Source organism: Nyctereutes procyonoides, unplaced genomic scaffold, assembly GCF_905146905.1.
Source record: "Nyctereutes procyonoides isolate TBG_1078 unplaced genomic scaffold, NYPRO_anot_genome, whole genome shotgun sequence".
In the NCBI taxonomy this organism is placed as follows: Eukaryota; Metazoa; Chordata; class Mammalia; order Carnivora; family Canidae; genus Nyctereutes; species Nyctereutes procyonoides.
Genome location: NW_026575148.1, coordinates 2,884,548 through 2,901,986, shown reverse-complemented (window position 1 = coordinate 2,901,986; position 17,439 = coordinate 2,884,548). Strand labels below are relative to the sequence as shown.

The 17,439-nt window shown below is 37.0% G+C and overlaps 1 protein-coding gene across 1 annotated transcript in view; it reads right to left on the bottom strand.

Moving 5' to 3' along the window:
- The window catches only part of ADGRV1 (adhesion G protein-coupled receptor V1), a 522,964-nt gene that overhangs the window by 270,988 nt on the left and 234,537 nt on the right, over nucleotides 1–17,439 (bottom strand). The window contains exon 83 of the mRNA XM_055312783.1: nucleotides 11,165–11,265. Coding sequence (XP_055168758.1) covers nucleotides 11,165–11,265 — 101 coding nt within the window. The remainder of the gene's footprint in view (nucleotides 1–11,164; nucleotides 11,266–17,439) is intronic.

The window sequence follows — 17,439 nt, the reverse complement described above, 5'->3', positions numbered from 1 at the left end:
GCAGGATTTTAGGTGAGAGAATGACTTGAGGTGATTAAACCTTTAAAGAACTACTCTTGTTCCCGAGAAGAGAACATACTATATAAAGCCAGGGCCAGAGTCAAACCATGGGGAATAGTTTCGAGGCTACTGCATAAGAGAGATGGTTTACAGGAACATGGTAACAATTAGGATAAACTCTGGAAGCACTGAGATAAAACACATTTAAATCCCCAAATGCAGTTAACTATGTATATTCTATAAAAGGGAAATCCATACTGAAAAAAATTTTAAATATAAAGAAGTTGAAAATATGAACTCAGAGTTTCACACTTTCCTGCAACTTTGATTTCTGTATTCCTGAAGGGCTGAGGGAATAAAATGAATTAGAGAGGGGCTCAGGGTTAAAGTCTGGGGTTGCTATGGAATTTCTCAGTTTCCACACCTAGCCCCATAAGATCTCTTACACATGCCATCTTCCGCCGATGAAATTTGGTCATGAAGTGCATTTGGCTGTCAATACGTAACATGTAAATGTCTCAATTTGGCAACAACATTCGCCCTTACAACCAAAACACAGTGCCTGAAACCAAGTCCCTCCCGTCTCCAGCAGAACACAGAGCTACGTACTTGGGAGACTGGAACCAAATGGGGCTCTGCTGGACAGGTGGTTTTAGACCCTACACAACTATCAAGCCTATAGGAAAGGCTGCTTTACTTTTATAGGTATTGTTATTTTGGCCCTCTTGTTTATCATTTGGCATAGCATATGACATAAAAAAGAAGAAGAATCTTTTAGCTCAGGAACTTAAAGCTTAGCTAGGCAGATAGGCAACTAAATGTAAGATATTCTGTTGGTAGAGCAAGGAGCTAAGCTCAAAGACACAACTTCCTAGGATGTACAGATGAATCTGTAAATTTAAAGACCAATTTTGTATGGACCAGTCATTCAAAAGATGTACAAAAGGAAGCAAGGTGTCAGAGAGATAAAAACAAGACTGAAGAGAGACCCCTTAATATGATTAGTATAGGAGTAAATGTTAGCTTTACCTCAATAAAGCCAGAAAGAATAGTTAATTGTGGTGATGGGTGCATAACTCTTCATGTATACTAAAAGTCAATGAACTATACACTTTAAATGGGTGAAATGTAGGACATATGAATTGTATCTCAACCAAACTGTTTTAAAAACGTCTCCCAGAGACCATGATCTTACATTCCATGGAAGGGGAGGAGAGGTACCACCAAAGAGTTTTCTGGTGTCCTCTGCAGTAGGGTGAAGAGGGAGATCAGGATTTGGAGCTGACAGATGTAGTTGATGAGGAATGGCAAAGGGGGGCAAATAACGTAAGGTTTGGGGGTCTCCTATTTCTCAGGTGAAATAGAGATAATAAAAATAATAATTACCTCATAGTGTTGTAAGGATTACATGGAATTTATGCATATCAGTGTTTATAGTAGGTAGTACTTAGTACCAAGTGTTTCATCACAGTATTTCCACAGTTTTGAAATATAAACCTATTTCAATTTTCAAATGTATACACAACACATGGACAAGCTTACATAATATACACACTATATATGTAAATATATACGTATTTCATGTTTTTCATATATAAGGGCATATATATATATTTTAAAAGACATATATATGCCTATTAAACATATATGAAAAGGCATATATATATACATATATATATACATATATATATATGAAAGACACACACGCACACACACACACCTGTCTCCAGTTCTTAAGGTTTCAACAACTCAACACAAGTAATAAAGACACAAGTACCTAGAAAATACTCAAGATTAGGGGGGAAAAAATCTCAATTTAAATATAAACAAAGCAGGGGCACCTGGATGGCTCAGGTGGTTAAGTGTTTGACTCTTGATTTCAGCTCAGGTCATGATCTCAGGGTCATGGGATCGAGCCTCAAGTGGAGCCCCAAGTAGGCCTCTGCATTCAGTGGGAGTCTGTTTGGGATTCTCTCTCCCTCTCCCTCTGCCTCTCCCCCCATCACACTCATGCGTTTTTCTCTTTCTAAAATAAAATCTTAAAAAAAAAAAGAAAAAAATATATACACAAAGCAGAATTAATACGGTGTCTACAGATAATGCAGACCAGCAGAACACTTTTCTAGGACAGTACAATAGAAGGGTGGCAACAGGCAAGACAGAGCTGTTTCAAAAGGGTGGGGCTGAACAAAACTGTCCCCTCCCTCACAGTTGATTTAAGAAAACCTCAAGAACACAAAGCCAGGCTCTGTGCTCCAGAAGGAATTAGGAAGTGTTCAACTCAGAGCAGAATCCAAAGAGGCTCTTGAATGCTGTGCGGCAGGCAGCAGGAATCAACCTCACTTTCCTCTTTTGCTCCCTTGTTCTCTGGGTCTTGTGTTTCAAGCTCTTTGAACACCATCTATTATCCTTCTAACAACTCCACAGGGCAGGCATTCTTATTTTTCCAAAGACTGTTTTTTGGATACAGCTCAAGGATATTATTCCATTTATCCTTTTAATTCCAAAACTGGGTCTCTTCCCCCTAAACTCCATATTTGTTACTTAAAGTTCTTTAAAGCTATCATTAAATATTCATGAAAACAATTTTTCTTAGATCCTGATTTTTCCTAGTTAGGGACATCAAAAGTAGTCTTTTAAAAGTCAAGGATAGTTTATGTTTCTGAGGCTGTAATAGAAGATTCCAAACCGGTATTTTCTGGTAAAGTCTGGATTTGCCTCACAAATTTTCCTAGTAACAAAAGCCATGTTGCAAACATGATAATGTCACTGTAGCCTCATTCAGAATATTACTCACTCTTTCTGTTGCTTTGCTACTTCAGCACTTGGGAAAGTTTGAATTTCCCAGTAGTGTGACTGTGATACTATTTTTGTATCTTCAGCGTCCACTTATTTTCAATTTAGTGAGAACAGCTTATGGTTGAGCTGAATTTTGAAAGCATGCTAAAAAAAAGCTGGATTTCTTTATTAAAGTATTAAGAGTGAAAAATTGGATAAATAAAGAAAATGTGTACTCAAGAAGAAAGCAAAAATAAAATACATCATTTCTTCTGGAATTCAATACTTGGATTAATATTCAAGTTTCCATCTCTCTGAATACCAGTATCATTTTAACCCTTCAAAGCACATAACTTGTGAATACCATAATACTTCTGGTTGCAGAAAAGACTATAAAATTATTTGATAATCACTAGCTACAAATTTACTTAACTGCAGATTCACATATGAAGTCATCAAAGAAATTTGGATCAAAGAAATGGGGAAGGGGACCAACTATAGCTCTAATCTTCTAGATGTAACATGATAAGACTAAGCACACTAGCAGGGTATCACTTGCATAAAAACATTTCCATGCAATCAAAAAGTATAAATAAAAACAGGGACCAAAGAGAAATGCATTTGATCTTATTACCCATTCATCAATTTTCTATAAAAATTCTCTTTCAGGGCAGCCCGGGTGGCTCAGTGGTTTAACACCACCTTTGGCCCAGGGAGTGATCCTAGAGACCCAGGATCGAGTCCCATGTCAGGCTCCCTGCATGGAGCCTGCTTCTCCCCCTCTGCCTGTGTCTCTGCCCCTGTCTCTCGCTCTCTGTCTCTGTGTGTGTGTGTCTCATGAATTAATAAATAAAATCTTTTTTTTTTTTAAAGCTCTCTTTCAAAAGAGGAAAATACCAATGGGGAGATGGGGAACTCTGCCCTTTTGGCCGGTGGTAGCTGGTAGCCCCAGGGTCCACCTTCCCTTCAAGCAAGTCTTTATGATCAGAGGCACCTGAGCTGCTCCTCTTCCTAGGCCCACTGTCCCCTTCCTTCACTGCCAAACTTCTCTCAGGTGCAGTCTGAATCAGCCACTCCCACTTTCTTCCCCACCCCTTTCCTCCCTAACCTTTTATGTCTCATTCATCATCTCTCTCCAAGTTTCCAGTGACCTTGTTCTTGCCAAATTTGAAGACTAACCTCCCACTGATGCTCAGTCCTTCCATTTGAAACCTTTTCCCCTTCCTTGGCTTCAGAAACTTTAACTGTGCTTTAATCATCTGCATCTAATGATCCTTCTCTTTCCACATGGCACAGTGTTTTAAACACGTGAGTTTCGAAGCCAGACTGCCTCGAGTTTGTGTTTGAAGCTTTCTTCCAGCTGCCACATTCTACCAATGAAGGTTAAGACAGGTAACGGAACTTAGTCTCATTTTTCCATCTGTAAAATAGGAATGAGGGCAGGTCCCGGCTCATCTGGTTGTTATAACAATGAGGCAATACATATATATAACTTAGCTTGGTGCCATAAGTGACCTCAGCTTTGTGCATTCTAAACTCACAGGTTCTCTACACAACCTGTCTCAGAGAACCTATTTTACAGTGTCAAGACCTCCACATTTATGTAAGTAACACCTAAGCCACTAGCTGAAATTTGCTATAGAAATCTTCAACCCCTAAGGTTGCAAACTGCAATGTATCCTAACCTTTTCTGCCTTTTCTATTTAAGTCAAATGTAACCACCAGTTTCGCAGGCACCTTAAAAAACCATCTACCTTCTTTATGATAGAGTTAACTGCATTAATTCCTGATTTATGAGGCAGTATGCATAGTAGTTAAAGGCAAGGACTGGACCGTGGCTGCTTGTGCTCAACTGCTGGTTCTGCACTTACATACAGCTGTGTGACTCAGGGCAAGCAACTTACAGTCTCTATGCCTTTACTGCCTCATCCATAAAACAGGAGTGATATCAGTCCCTACCTCATAATCCTTACCTCGTATGATACTCAGTAAGTATTATATAGTATTTATTAAATTAAATTTGCAATGTGGTCCTTTTACTGCTTTAAAGACAGAAGTGAAATTCCAAAGTTTTCATAAAGCAAAACAGGCTTTTTTTTATTATTATTATTGGTTCTTATTTTATCCTTTGGATTCTCATTACCTCTACCATTGTCCAAGCTCACAACCCATCCCAAGCAGATAATGGTAAAAGCTGCCCTACCCAGCTTCTCTAAACTCATCTCCCTAATTCCAGCCTCTCGTCTACTTTAATCCACTTTTCATTTAATCCCTAATTGCCAGATTAATCCTTAAAAACACCCCTTTCATACTGCACCTTTTTGGACTGACTCCATTGGTGACTCCCCACGGTTCTCAGGCAATTTGAAACGGCCTCACCTGTACTCGGCGGATCTATTTCTTCATGCACAGGGGCAGGCCTCACGTAAGTGGAATTCCCCAGGTCCATTACAACCTCCGTGCTTTTATGCTCACTGTTATCCCCCTTCCTAGAATGTGCCACATTCTAAAACAACCAGGTCGATTCCATTTGCTCCATGAAGACTTTCAAACTGAGGCCCCCTGTTCACAGCTTATGGAGTTCTATATGGTACACTAGAGAAGAGATCTATGTATATACTTGGTTCTTACAACGAGGTTGCTGTTTTAGACTTTTATTTACATACTTCCTGTGTGCATATCTTGCCTGGAATTTCCCATTGCATAATCTCAAAACTGTGCATTTGGTAGATGAGTTCAAAGTGGTTGAGTTTATGGATGTATGATGCTCCTCACATGTGATAAGTAAGATTTGCTCAAATTTTGATTCGTTTTGATTTCACTACCAGACAACTGAACCCAGTCATGAATGTGATACTATCTTGGCCATTAAGACACAAACAGATTAGTCAATTCAACTTAAACGCATATTCATATGTGTGTGCAGAACACTCTTCATCCTTGTTCACCAAATTAATCTCTATGTGAAGAAAAGGCACAATTAAAAACAATGCTTTTGTATAAAAGACAGAAATAGAAGGCTTCCATACTTAATACCATTTAAGTGGGGGCACTCTCAAGCTCTTTAGAGGAAAGAAGGAATTGGGGAGGGGCTGGCTACACTTTCTTTCTAGTGGCTTATTTTATGTCCAAAAACAACACTGAGAAATTCTTCCAACTATGAAATGCTATGAGAAAGACCGAAATAAAAGCCTAGTCTGCACTTTGAGTTGTACATAAGTTTGCTTGTCTGAGTACCTTTCCTTTTCTTAGTAACCCAGAGATTGGGGCGGGGCGGGGGAGCAGGGAAGGGGAATTAAACAAGAAAAGAGCAACAGCAGAAGTCTTTCCTTCAAGAAGGCAAGACGAATGTTTGTTAGTAGTTTCAAAGACAACGGCACTTTAAATGAAAGTAAAAATTTAATTAACGGCAGTTCATTTTATTTTATTTTATTTTATTTTATTTTATTTTATTTTATTTTATTTTTAACGGCAGTTCTTAAATACTTTTTCATAGTAGGGAAAATAGGTTGACAGTGTGTGTTTAGTAATGGTAACAGCAACGGCAGGAGAGGCAGCAATAGCAACAACCAGAAATGTGCTTGGGTCATAACATGGTCAACCTAACCTTCTAGCAAGCCCTCACCAGAAACCTGCCAGAGACCTACTGGGTTCAGTATCCGAATTTTAGTAGGATGCCAACACGGAAGTGTAAGAAACACTTTTTTAATCTATTTACATATGCACTAACACAAAATCATAAATGTTCTACTGAACAATGACCCTTTGTGTTTCTCAAGTACCCAATCCTCAAAACAAGATCTAGTTCTGACCCTTGTACTTAAACTCTTACACACTTTCCTTTAGTAATGAAAGCAGGAATAACATAGGATACCCTGGTGACCGAGTGATTGACCAAAACTTCCAACCAGTGTTCTGATTAGTTGACCGTTTCTGTCTTGCGCTGCTTTGAGTGATAAAAACATACTTGTTAGATACATGTTTTTGGAGTACACACACAAGGACTTTTCCGAGCTGGTGGTCTCAACAAAATAGTGCAAGCAGCCCGGAGAAAAACCGGGGTCTGAGGTAGCCAGAAGGAGCCTATATTTGAGAGGTTACACATGGCTTCTGGCTTCATGCAATGATTCTGAGTCTCAAAGATGCTAGATATTCAAAGTAAAATGACACGGGCTGTAGATTAAAGCAGAACCTGCTGACAGGAATATGTGAGCAGCATTCTCCCTGGGAAACAACAGGACATGGGAGAAAGACACCCCCAGATGTTGCAGAATAATACTGGACAAACAAGGATAGGCTGACTTCAGCTAAGTACCAAAGAACAATCTTCTGAATTTTAAGGCAATTCCTTTGTCCTTTATTGAGGAGAAGGCTTAGATAGTTAAAACTCCTGCACATCCCATGGCCACCAAAAACTTAAATTTAAGTATTTAAAATTCTCAGATATTTAGTGTCTTCTGAATTCAGATAATGTACAGCCTGGCTGGCCAATTTAGTCATTTTCACATCCATTTTTTTTTCTAGATAAATTTACCCTTCAGTTTCAAAATCTGTGCTTACGCCATATAAACAAACAAAAAACAGAGGGAAAAAAAAACCCCAAATATTTCCCTCTGTTAAGTTTACCAACCAGGGTAAATGCAGTTCTATCTTATCACTATGAATTCTATGAGAAAACTTCTGGTCTTTTTTTAGATTTGGAGAATTGCTTTTCCTAACAGAACCCCCAGAACTAAGAACCCTGAACTGCAAACTTGTTCTTTGTCCTAGCTGTTTACCAGCCTTATCAGGGCACACATGAGTTGGCAATGTGATTCTAAGATAAAAATTCCAAAGATATAATTAGACGTTTTTCCGAGAAATATCACCCAATACCATGAAAATTTGTTTGCTGTTTTTCACTTCATACTTGAAGTGAGCGGTCTCACAATTTCTTGTCCTTTAGCAATTTTCTCCTGGGTAAGTGAGAAGTATTAACTTGGCACTGAAGAAAAATACATACTTTTGAAAATAAGCAATACTGAAAATACAGATCTTATCTCAAAACTTCTACCTGTGATATTTCAATGAACATATATTTCTGTATATATAGCACACTTATTAAAAGTCATCCACAGCAAAAATATAATGAGGAAAACATTATACCCCTGAATTTAACTGAAAGTGATAAATGACAGAAAGATATATTTTAAGCTAGTGATGTACAAGCTTTCTTAGAGAAGCCTACAGGTTTACTTAGCATAATTCTGAACAAAATGGGTAAAAAAAAAACAATGGTAAGAAGCCACAAATGTACATTTGCTATGTGGCAGAAGAATAGTCTCTAGCCCAAAGAAGGGCTGTAAAAACATCTCTCAAGTTTTCTCCTGAACTCCACTTTTGCTAGACTGAAAAAAAAAAACATTAAAAAAAAATCTTCTACTGCCACCTGCTGGTAATTTATAGCCAATAATTCTCAAAGATGCTAGAATGACAAACTTCAGATTAAAACAGAATCTTTTGACTTTTAAAACAAGAATAATCTTTGGATTCTTGTCTACTTCCCCCATTTATGGATTACATATATTTTATAATAAATTATGGATATATGTATATATAGTATAAGTATACATTTTTACATAGGTTTCTAGTAGAGAAGTAAAGCCAAAGCACATTTTCTTGACTGTGGACTGCCCTGCTCATTGACCGTTACAGCTCTGAAAGGAAGTCAGAGATGATCACATTTCCATTCTTTCCTCTCCCACAAAGGCCCTTCAACCTATTTAAGGTAAGCACTAAAGATTTAAAACTGAATGCTTTTGGCTGACCTGTGAGTAATTGCAACTCAAACGCTCTAGGGCCAGCTAGAGAAGTTTCATTCTTGTAGCCAAAAAATGACGAGCCAAAAGTGTGTTTCTGAAGATTTCTCAAGAGGAAACTCACACTCTAGGGATGTCAACATAACGTTGATGGAGGATTTTAAATGAGAGATCCGAGGTTGGAACTGGAATACCCCCACTGGCAGGATTCCCTAACTGGAGATATAAACACGATTTTAAAATGCAGAAAGGGCGGGCCCAAGTTCCTGTAGCTAGCTTCATTTCTTTATTTGGAGAGTCTGAGAATTTTAAAAAGCCTTTGCTAAAAGATTTTCAGGGAAATAACCATTCTCTGTAATTTAGAGGGTATTTTAAAAATCAAAGTAGATAGGTACACCATTTTGAAGAAACAGTACTTTCTCTATCAACAATATACCAATTCCTCCTACCAAAATACACTATGGAAATGATTTTTTAGTTATTTCATGTCACAAGCCACACATTATAGAATATTTCATGCCACACTGCTTCATCTATTCTAAAAATAAACTGAAAAACATGGATTTGACTAACCTTCTCCCCTAAAATTAATGTTAAGTACAATGTGAATCAGAAGGCAATGTCCCAACATATAAATCCTGGGTCCTTCTTTCACATCCCTAGACATGAGCAAATTTGTCTGCTAGGACACTGAAGAGTTGTCTGTAATTCTACAGTGCTATAATTAAGACTTGTACAAATTCTGCTGCCAAAAAATCACCAGAGTGGGTGGCGAATGCAGCCAAGTAAACTCTAATTATGGAAGGCGGGTTTTCTAAGATCTTACATACAAGAAGCAAAGACAAGATCAGACAGCTAAGATAGGTTACCAAGGCAATATAAATAGCGTTGTCAAATTCAATGCAAGCCCCCTTTTGGTAACAGCTGTTACCTCCCATAGCTCATAGGTACTTTAAAAAACGCAATCTGGAATCCTCTGCTTGGAATCCAGCACTTAATTGTTCCCTCAAAAATAAAGTTCTGAAATTTACACGTGCCATTTTCACTCCTGGGACAAACAATGTCAATAGGAGTCCAGTATCTCAGGTAGGTTTCCATTTTATATTTCAGCTCCTCCACTAGTATTAGTTTCAAAACTTCTGTTCAGACTTCAATAAAATGCTTTTAGCACTCTGAAAGACGGTATGCAAATCCTAAGTGTACAGCACAATAAATTTACATAAACTGAACATATGCATGTAACCAGCAGCACCCAATCAAGAAATAGTATTTTTTGCACTCCAGAAGGGTCCCAACTACCTAGAAAAGGGAAGATTTTGCTTTGTAAAATAAATACAAAGTTTTCTCAACAATAATATTGTATAGTGTGTTCCTACTGTCTGGATCTATAATTACAGCCTTCAAAGTGATTATGCTTTTTCCCCTTTGCTTATACAAACATCTGTGCTCACCTTTCCCTTATCAATAAACTACAAGAATTTCTCATTCAAGTCCCAACTCAGATATCATCTCCTCTATGAAGACTTCCTGGACCTTCACAGAAAAATAAATGAAGTCATCATCCACCTTCACAGGGTAGTTTGCAAATAGTCTAAGTTCACGCTCATCACATTTATATATATCTCTACTGCTCTACACCATGAGGACCTCAGGGACAGAAAGGACATCTAATCTCATCTTTTGATCTGTCTCCGTGTTTTAAAATGTAAATTTCATGCTAATGAATGACTATGTTTCTCATGTTATATTTTCCTCAATTAATACCTAAGTAATTTTTCAGAAAAGAATGTTCTACCAAATTGTATTCTTTAATATATTAAAGAAAACAAAATACAGGTGACTCTTGAACCATATGATTTTGAACTATGCGGGTCCACTTACATGTGGATCTTTTTTGGTAAGTACAGTATAGTACTGTAAATGTCTTTTCCTTGTGATTTTTTAAAAAATAATATTTTCTTTCCTCTAGCTTGCTTTAGTGTAGAAATGCAGTATTTAATATACATACACCATACAAAATACATGCTAATCAAATGTTTATGTGACCTGCAAGGCTTCCAGTAATCAGTAGATTATTAGTAGTTAAGTTTTAGGGGAGTCAAAAGTTATATGCAGATTTTTGACTACATGAGGAGTCAGTGCCCCAAATCCCATGTTCAAGGGTCAACTGTGTATTATCCAGATATTTTAAAATAGATATCATCTTAATGCTCCCCATCTAAAAGGATTTGTAACAGAGCATATTTCATTCCAACAGATTTAAAAATATGCTAATATTAATACATATAACACATTAGTAATATATTTAGCATATATGAGTTGAGAATATAATGCTTCGTGATAAGAAGCAGCTATTTTCTTGGAAGGGATGATATTAAGCTACTTCTAATTTACAAAATACACTTTTTAGGCCCTGAAATTCTCATTTCCTCTTACCACGGTCCTTCTCCATCCTGCTCTGCTACAAAACTAAACAAGCTTACTTCAACTAAGTTGAGATTCAACTTTACTTATACATGCAGTTCAAGGACCATCAAAGAAGAAACATGAACATCTTATGCAAGTTAGAAGCTCCTGAGCTCTCCTACCTGTGTACCTAAGCAGGCAGCCATCATGTGAGTCAGAAGTTTAGCTGCAAACATGGAATATCTGGCACAGAAGATATGGGAAAGAACAGCCAGGCAAAGACCTGTAGGAACAAAAAAGTCCACATGTGATTTTACAATCCATGAACAAACAGTAGTATAGCAACAATCTTTGGAACACCTGTAGTCTGCCTATACTGTCTCGCATGGTATCTCTGGAAACGATTATACTGCAATTTTAATCTACTCCATTTTACACAACATAGAAAATCTTCACAGTTGTCAACTAAGGCCAAAAGACAACTTTACTTTTCAAATAGCTACATATTCATTTCCTTAGTAAAAAGACTACCCAAATTAAGCAAATTAATAATTTCATTAAGCTTCTGGCTTTCTGTGTTTCCATTAGACAAGTTTCACTCTTTAAGAAAAGAATCAAATTCCAATCTAATTTTCTAAGAACAGGTGGCTTGGCTAAATAGAGATATTTAGGGAGGTGAATAGGATTTTTTAGGCATAAAATTGTGAATGGTACGACCAAAACTCAGGCTTGGTAATTACTCCCTTTTTATCTAGTAGGAATAGTTATGTAATTACGACAGTGGTAATTATGAATTTTATGAGTTACCTTACACTACTGGGTGCCAAAATCAGGAACAAAATATGTTTTACCTCCTGAGATTACTTTTAAACTAAGCATCTACATTTCTGAGTGAAGAAAACTCATATTTTCTTTAAAGCTACTTGAATTCATCTCTTTATGCTACTTCAAGGCGATGATTAGAAACTCAGCACTAATACAAATCTTTTATCTTGCAATTCATATATATTTCTTTTAATACCATGTTTTAAATGTGGAGTGTATACATATTTTAATTTTTTAAGATTTACTTATTTCTTTTAGAGGAGAGAGAACAGAGGGAAAGAGGATTTCAAGCAGACTCCACACTGAGTGCAGAGCGTGACACAGAGATCGACCCTGAGATCATGACCAGAGCTGAAATCAAGAGTTGGCCACTTAACCAACTGTGCCACGCAGGCACCCTGAGTAAATACACATTTTAAAAATATTTCCTGTTCTAAAATTTAAATGTGCTGCAAATGGTAACCCATTTGCTTTTTCATGTAAGCCTTTTAAAAGCCTTTTAATCCCTCTCCTCCTAACAGTTATTTTGTCTAAGAATTATCAAAACATAGCAATTGGTATGTATATGCTACTTTGCCATGTACTTTATATGTATTACACCTCACTTATCAAAGCCTCCTTGACAACAAACAGGAAACACTGCATTTATTCAACATTTGCTTTTTCATTATCTTCTCTGAAGCTACGGAACAAACTGCATTTGGCAAAAGTGGATTGGGCATCTGCAAAATGCCCACATGGGGTCTATGATTAATGTTCTTTGCAACAATGACTCTCATAACTCCTTTTGGGAAAGGCTTTCGGTATGTTTAGATTTTAGTAAGTTAGATGAAGTTCCACACAGGAAGGGAGTCTTTGCATTAGTCAAGGCTTTTAGCCTAGAAATTTGGCCAAGAAATCTAAAGTAATCCATTTTTAGGAAGGCTGCTCTAGGGTGTTCTGGGACAGGTGTGCAGGTCTTGGGGCTGCCTCCAAAATCCACCCACACAGGTACAAAGAATATTGAGAAACTGCAGAGTCATGCCTGACTTTGTACCTTTACTTAGGTGGTATATAAATTACTGAAGCTGGGACACCTGGGTGGCTCAGTGGTTGCATGTCTGCCTTTGGGTCAGGGCATGATTCCAGAGTCCCAGGGTCGAGTCCCACATTTGGGCTCCCTGCATGCAGCCTTCTTCTCCTGCTGCCTATGTCTTTGCCTCTCTCTTTCTCTCTCTGCATCTCTCATGAATAAATAAAATCCTTAAAAAATAAATAAATAAATTACTGAAGCTGATGCTGTGAACTTACCAGAACTTACACTTTCAATTTCCTGTGATGATCAAAGCTAGTTTAAACTCAAGGTTTAAGAGGTGTGTGTGTGTGTGTGATATACTGATTCAAAAGCAAGGCCTTGCAAATTTTTGTCAAAATAGGCCATGTGATCACAAATATGTGCTTTACTGTACATTTATTATGGTAGATGGTAGCAATGTGAGGCAAGGGGATTAGTGCTGGACAAAGGAGAAATATACATGAGTCAACTGCTTTTTTTTCCTAGTTCATAAGAAGAGTTTATTCAAGGCCTTCTCCCTTAACTTAGTAATTCTCCATTATAGTCACATTTCACAAGATAAATTTAGTACAGTTAAACTTGACCAGCTCAAGAATATTTAATTAAGTATATAAGCTTCAATTAAAATGCTAGCATGACACCTGGTGGCGGTCCTGGATTCAAAGGCAGTGGCAGGAAAATGGGCTAGATTCTATTAGCCTATAACTATAATGCATGATAGTTCTCTGGATGCATTTTTTACTTAGGGGAAAAGGTGCTAAAAAACCTCAAGCAGTCTGTTCCCTAGCCTCAACGGGCCTTGGAAAGGATACTGAATACCTTAGATTTAAGAAATAAATATTTCAGTTTCTAACACTTCTGTTTTCTTAAAGATTTTATTTATTTATTTGACAGAGAGAGAGAGCGAGCACGCACAAGCAGGGGGAGCAGCAGGCGTACTGACTTATAGAGGGAGAGGGAGAAGCAGACTCCCTGCTGAGCAAAGAGCTCCATGTGGGGCTTGATCTCAGGACCCTGGGGTCATTACCTGACCTGAAGGCAGCTGCTTAATCAACTGAGCCACCCAAGTGCCCCTTTTTTATTTTCTTTTCTGATATCAAATAGCTGCATTGAGCATACGTGATTTAAGTCCACAAGTCTGTTTAAGTAGCAATACTTAACAAGCGCCCCTTTTTTATTTTCTTTTCTGATATCAAATAGCTGCATTTAGCAAACGTGATTTAAGTCCACAAGTCTGTTTAAGTAGCAATACATTTTTTGGTTTAAATTCCTTTAATATAAATATGTAAATCACAGGGTACAAAATGTTATGACTATAATGTTTTTTTTTAAAAAAAATAAAGTATAGGGCAGCCCAGATGGCTCAGTGGTTTAGCGCCACCTTCGGCCCAGGGCCTGATCCTGAAGACCTCGGATTGAGTTCCACATCAGGCTCCCTGCATAAGCCTGCTTCTCCCTCTGTCTGTGTCTCCTCCTCTCTCTCTCATGAATAAATAAATAAAATCTTTACAAAATAAATAAATAAAATAAAAATAAAGTATAAAAACTTCAGGTATTATCAGTAAAGGTGTACTCTAAAGTTTTTAAAAAATTGACTTGTTGGCAATTATGTAGAAACAACAAGCATCTGACTGGATAATTTTCCTTTCCTTTTTTTTTTTTTTTTTTTAAGTAGGTTCTACACCCAGCGTGGAGCCCAATGCAGGGCCCAATCTCATGACCCTGAGATCAAGACCTGAGGCGAGATCAAGAGTCAGACTCTGCCCTGACTGAACCACCCAGGTGCCCTCCCCTTTACTTTTTCCCCCTCATATAGTGTAGGTCACAGATTCAGTTGAAAAAGAACAATTATTTCACTAACACAAATGACTTTTCTGTATCATTAGAAAGTGAGGGGGAAGATAAATCACCCTTAACAAAACAACATGGATAATCTTTGACTTAAATAAGAAAAACTCTATGGAACTGCTAGATTCTTTTGCTATCATCAAACTGGACCAAAGATCTTAACTATCCACACAACATTTAAATATTTGTATGTGTATAAACATACGTAATGTTTGTATATTAATATGCATATCCAATAAAATTATCTATTGGCATTCCTTAAGAATCGGATATGCTTTCCAAATTACCGGTTTATCCCTCTACTAACCAAATATTCATACTTTTTGCCATGAAATATCTGTAAAATATTTGTAACTTTTGTACCTCCCTATGTATCTGTCTTCTCTACAAATAAATCTCAACCAAACCAAATGCTCATTATATATTATTATATCAGTTATTAGGTTATTAGCTTCCTTTTTTTTCTATTTTCCCACCTAATGCTAGCTGTAACTGTTAAACTTTTTTTGAACTTTTTGTTGCTCATCTCTATTGATTACCACATTTCTGTACCTCTCCTCTCAGCATGGTGCCTCTTGGTTACTGCTAAATAATAATAAGCTAAAGACAGGAAAACAAAATTGTCAGGACCTGAAAAGTTTTCTCTGCTGAAAGTAAGTCAATATGAATCACCTTAGAGAACACAAGGTCTGTGTTGGGTGGGGGAAGGATTTTTTCCAGAGGGATGAGGTTGCCAGGAGACCAGCCTCCAGAGAATCAGTGTTGACTCTGAAAGATTCAACAGCCACACATGGCTATCTACATTTTAATTAATTAAAATTAAATAGAATGAAAACTTCAGTTCCTCACTTGTTCCAGTCATATTTCAAAGGGTCAATAACGAGGTGTGGATAGTGGCTACCATATTGGACAGGATGGAACATTTCGATCATTACAGCAAGATCTATTGGGAGAGTGCTGTATTAAACTATCCTGAGTGAAAGCAAAAAAAAAAAAAAAAAGAGTATGCTGTATTTCAGAAAAATTCTTATTAAAAAATGCTAAAATGAGATAGTTTGGGAGTTCAAAGCATGATACTGACTTACACAGTCACAAGAACAGCTAATTATTGGGGGATGTCAATGAATAATGTATATTCATTCATGTATTAATTTAACAGCTAGTTATTGAGAAACTACTACACATCAGTGGCTGTGCTGAGCAATGGGGACACGATGTTCAAAAGGGTAGTTGCTTGCTGCTCTACTACTGCTTGTGTCTGTATTTCTAGTCGTAGCCTCTCTCAGACATGGACTGGTTTATGAAAGGTCAGAGGACATAATTCTAGGCAAACAGATCTATGGGAAAACATTCTGGGTGGTTTTCAGGAAAGTTTTCAATGCTCTTAAAACAGAATCCAAGTAAGTGCCTTTCCTTTGGCAGTCAAGATGCCGTCGTGTGACGCTGAGAGTTGTAGCCAGCTCAAGACCATGTAGGGGCAAGAAGGAAAACAAAATCTTTGAGGAGAGCAAGACAGAAAAATGAGATGGGGGTCGGGCCACTAAGGTACTGAATTAATCAACCCTGAACTAGATTTGTTTAAGAAATGGGAGTTGTCTTCTGTTACTTGCAGCCAAGTGCATCCTAAATAATACACCAACATGTACAGAGAAATCCAGTATTTTTATGCTATGTCAGAATTAAAACTAAGCTCTCTTACTTACGCACAGTTATCTCTTCAAATGACTTTGTTTTAAAAAAAAATTCTTATATTTTTTTCTATTTTTCATGTTCATAATTACTCTCCCCCTTGATAGAATGAAGCTGTCTTGATATACCTTCCCCATAACCATAATGGTTATTTTAGGAAAATGATTACAGTGTAAACCTGTTATTTTTGGAAGAATGTGACAAAAATTTTAGAAAAATCTCTTACTTTCAAAAAATAATTTGAAATGAATCGGTGGCATCTGGAAAAACTATCAGAATCTCAACTTGTAAAACATAAAAGTCATAACTAGAAGTCTTGCAGTTTAATAAACCTTGGGCAAAAGAATAAGCAAGACTCAGAGGACTTTGGATTGTACTGATTTATTTATCCTGTAAGTCTTATTATCTAGCAATTTATAGACAATTATTTTCTGTTACCTAACTGTAAAACTGACATTGTGTTGACATGTATACACTTAGTAATCTGTCAAGTACATAAAGCCATCAGTCACTTAAAAGGGAAAGCTTTAGTTTGACTATTGTGTTAAATGATTTCTCACCATAAGAAAACAAAAAAAGAACAAATGAAATAGATGTGAGGTCTGTGGTCCATCTTTAAAAATCTCAGCTTAAAAGAACATAAGAGACTCAGCAAGTGCTGAGTGCAGCAAGTGCATCACATAAGACCAAGCTCACATATTGATATTAAAACTGAAATGGATTATGGAATGCTACATGGTCTTGTTCAGATCACAAGGCTGTAGGAATTGTCCTGAAAGTCAAAATCATTCTGATTCCAACCCAATTGTCTAAGTATAATATCAACAGTTACAGAAAGCAGGGTAGGCTTCTTCGACAATATCTCCAGATAGTACTGTGTACCTCAAATCATGCATAGGTTCTGTAATAATTACACTGTAAGATTATGACATTGTGGCATTATCATTTAAAGTTATTTTAAGTTGCATTTCTTTCAAGTCACTTTTGACAGTGAGTTTTATAGTGTTATATCAAGTGCACAGTTATGTTTTAATTGTCCTC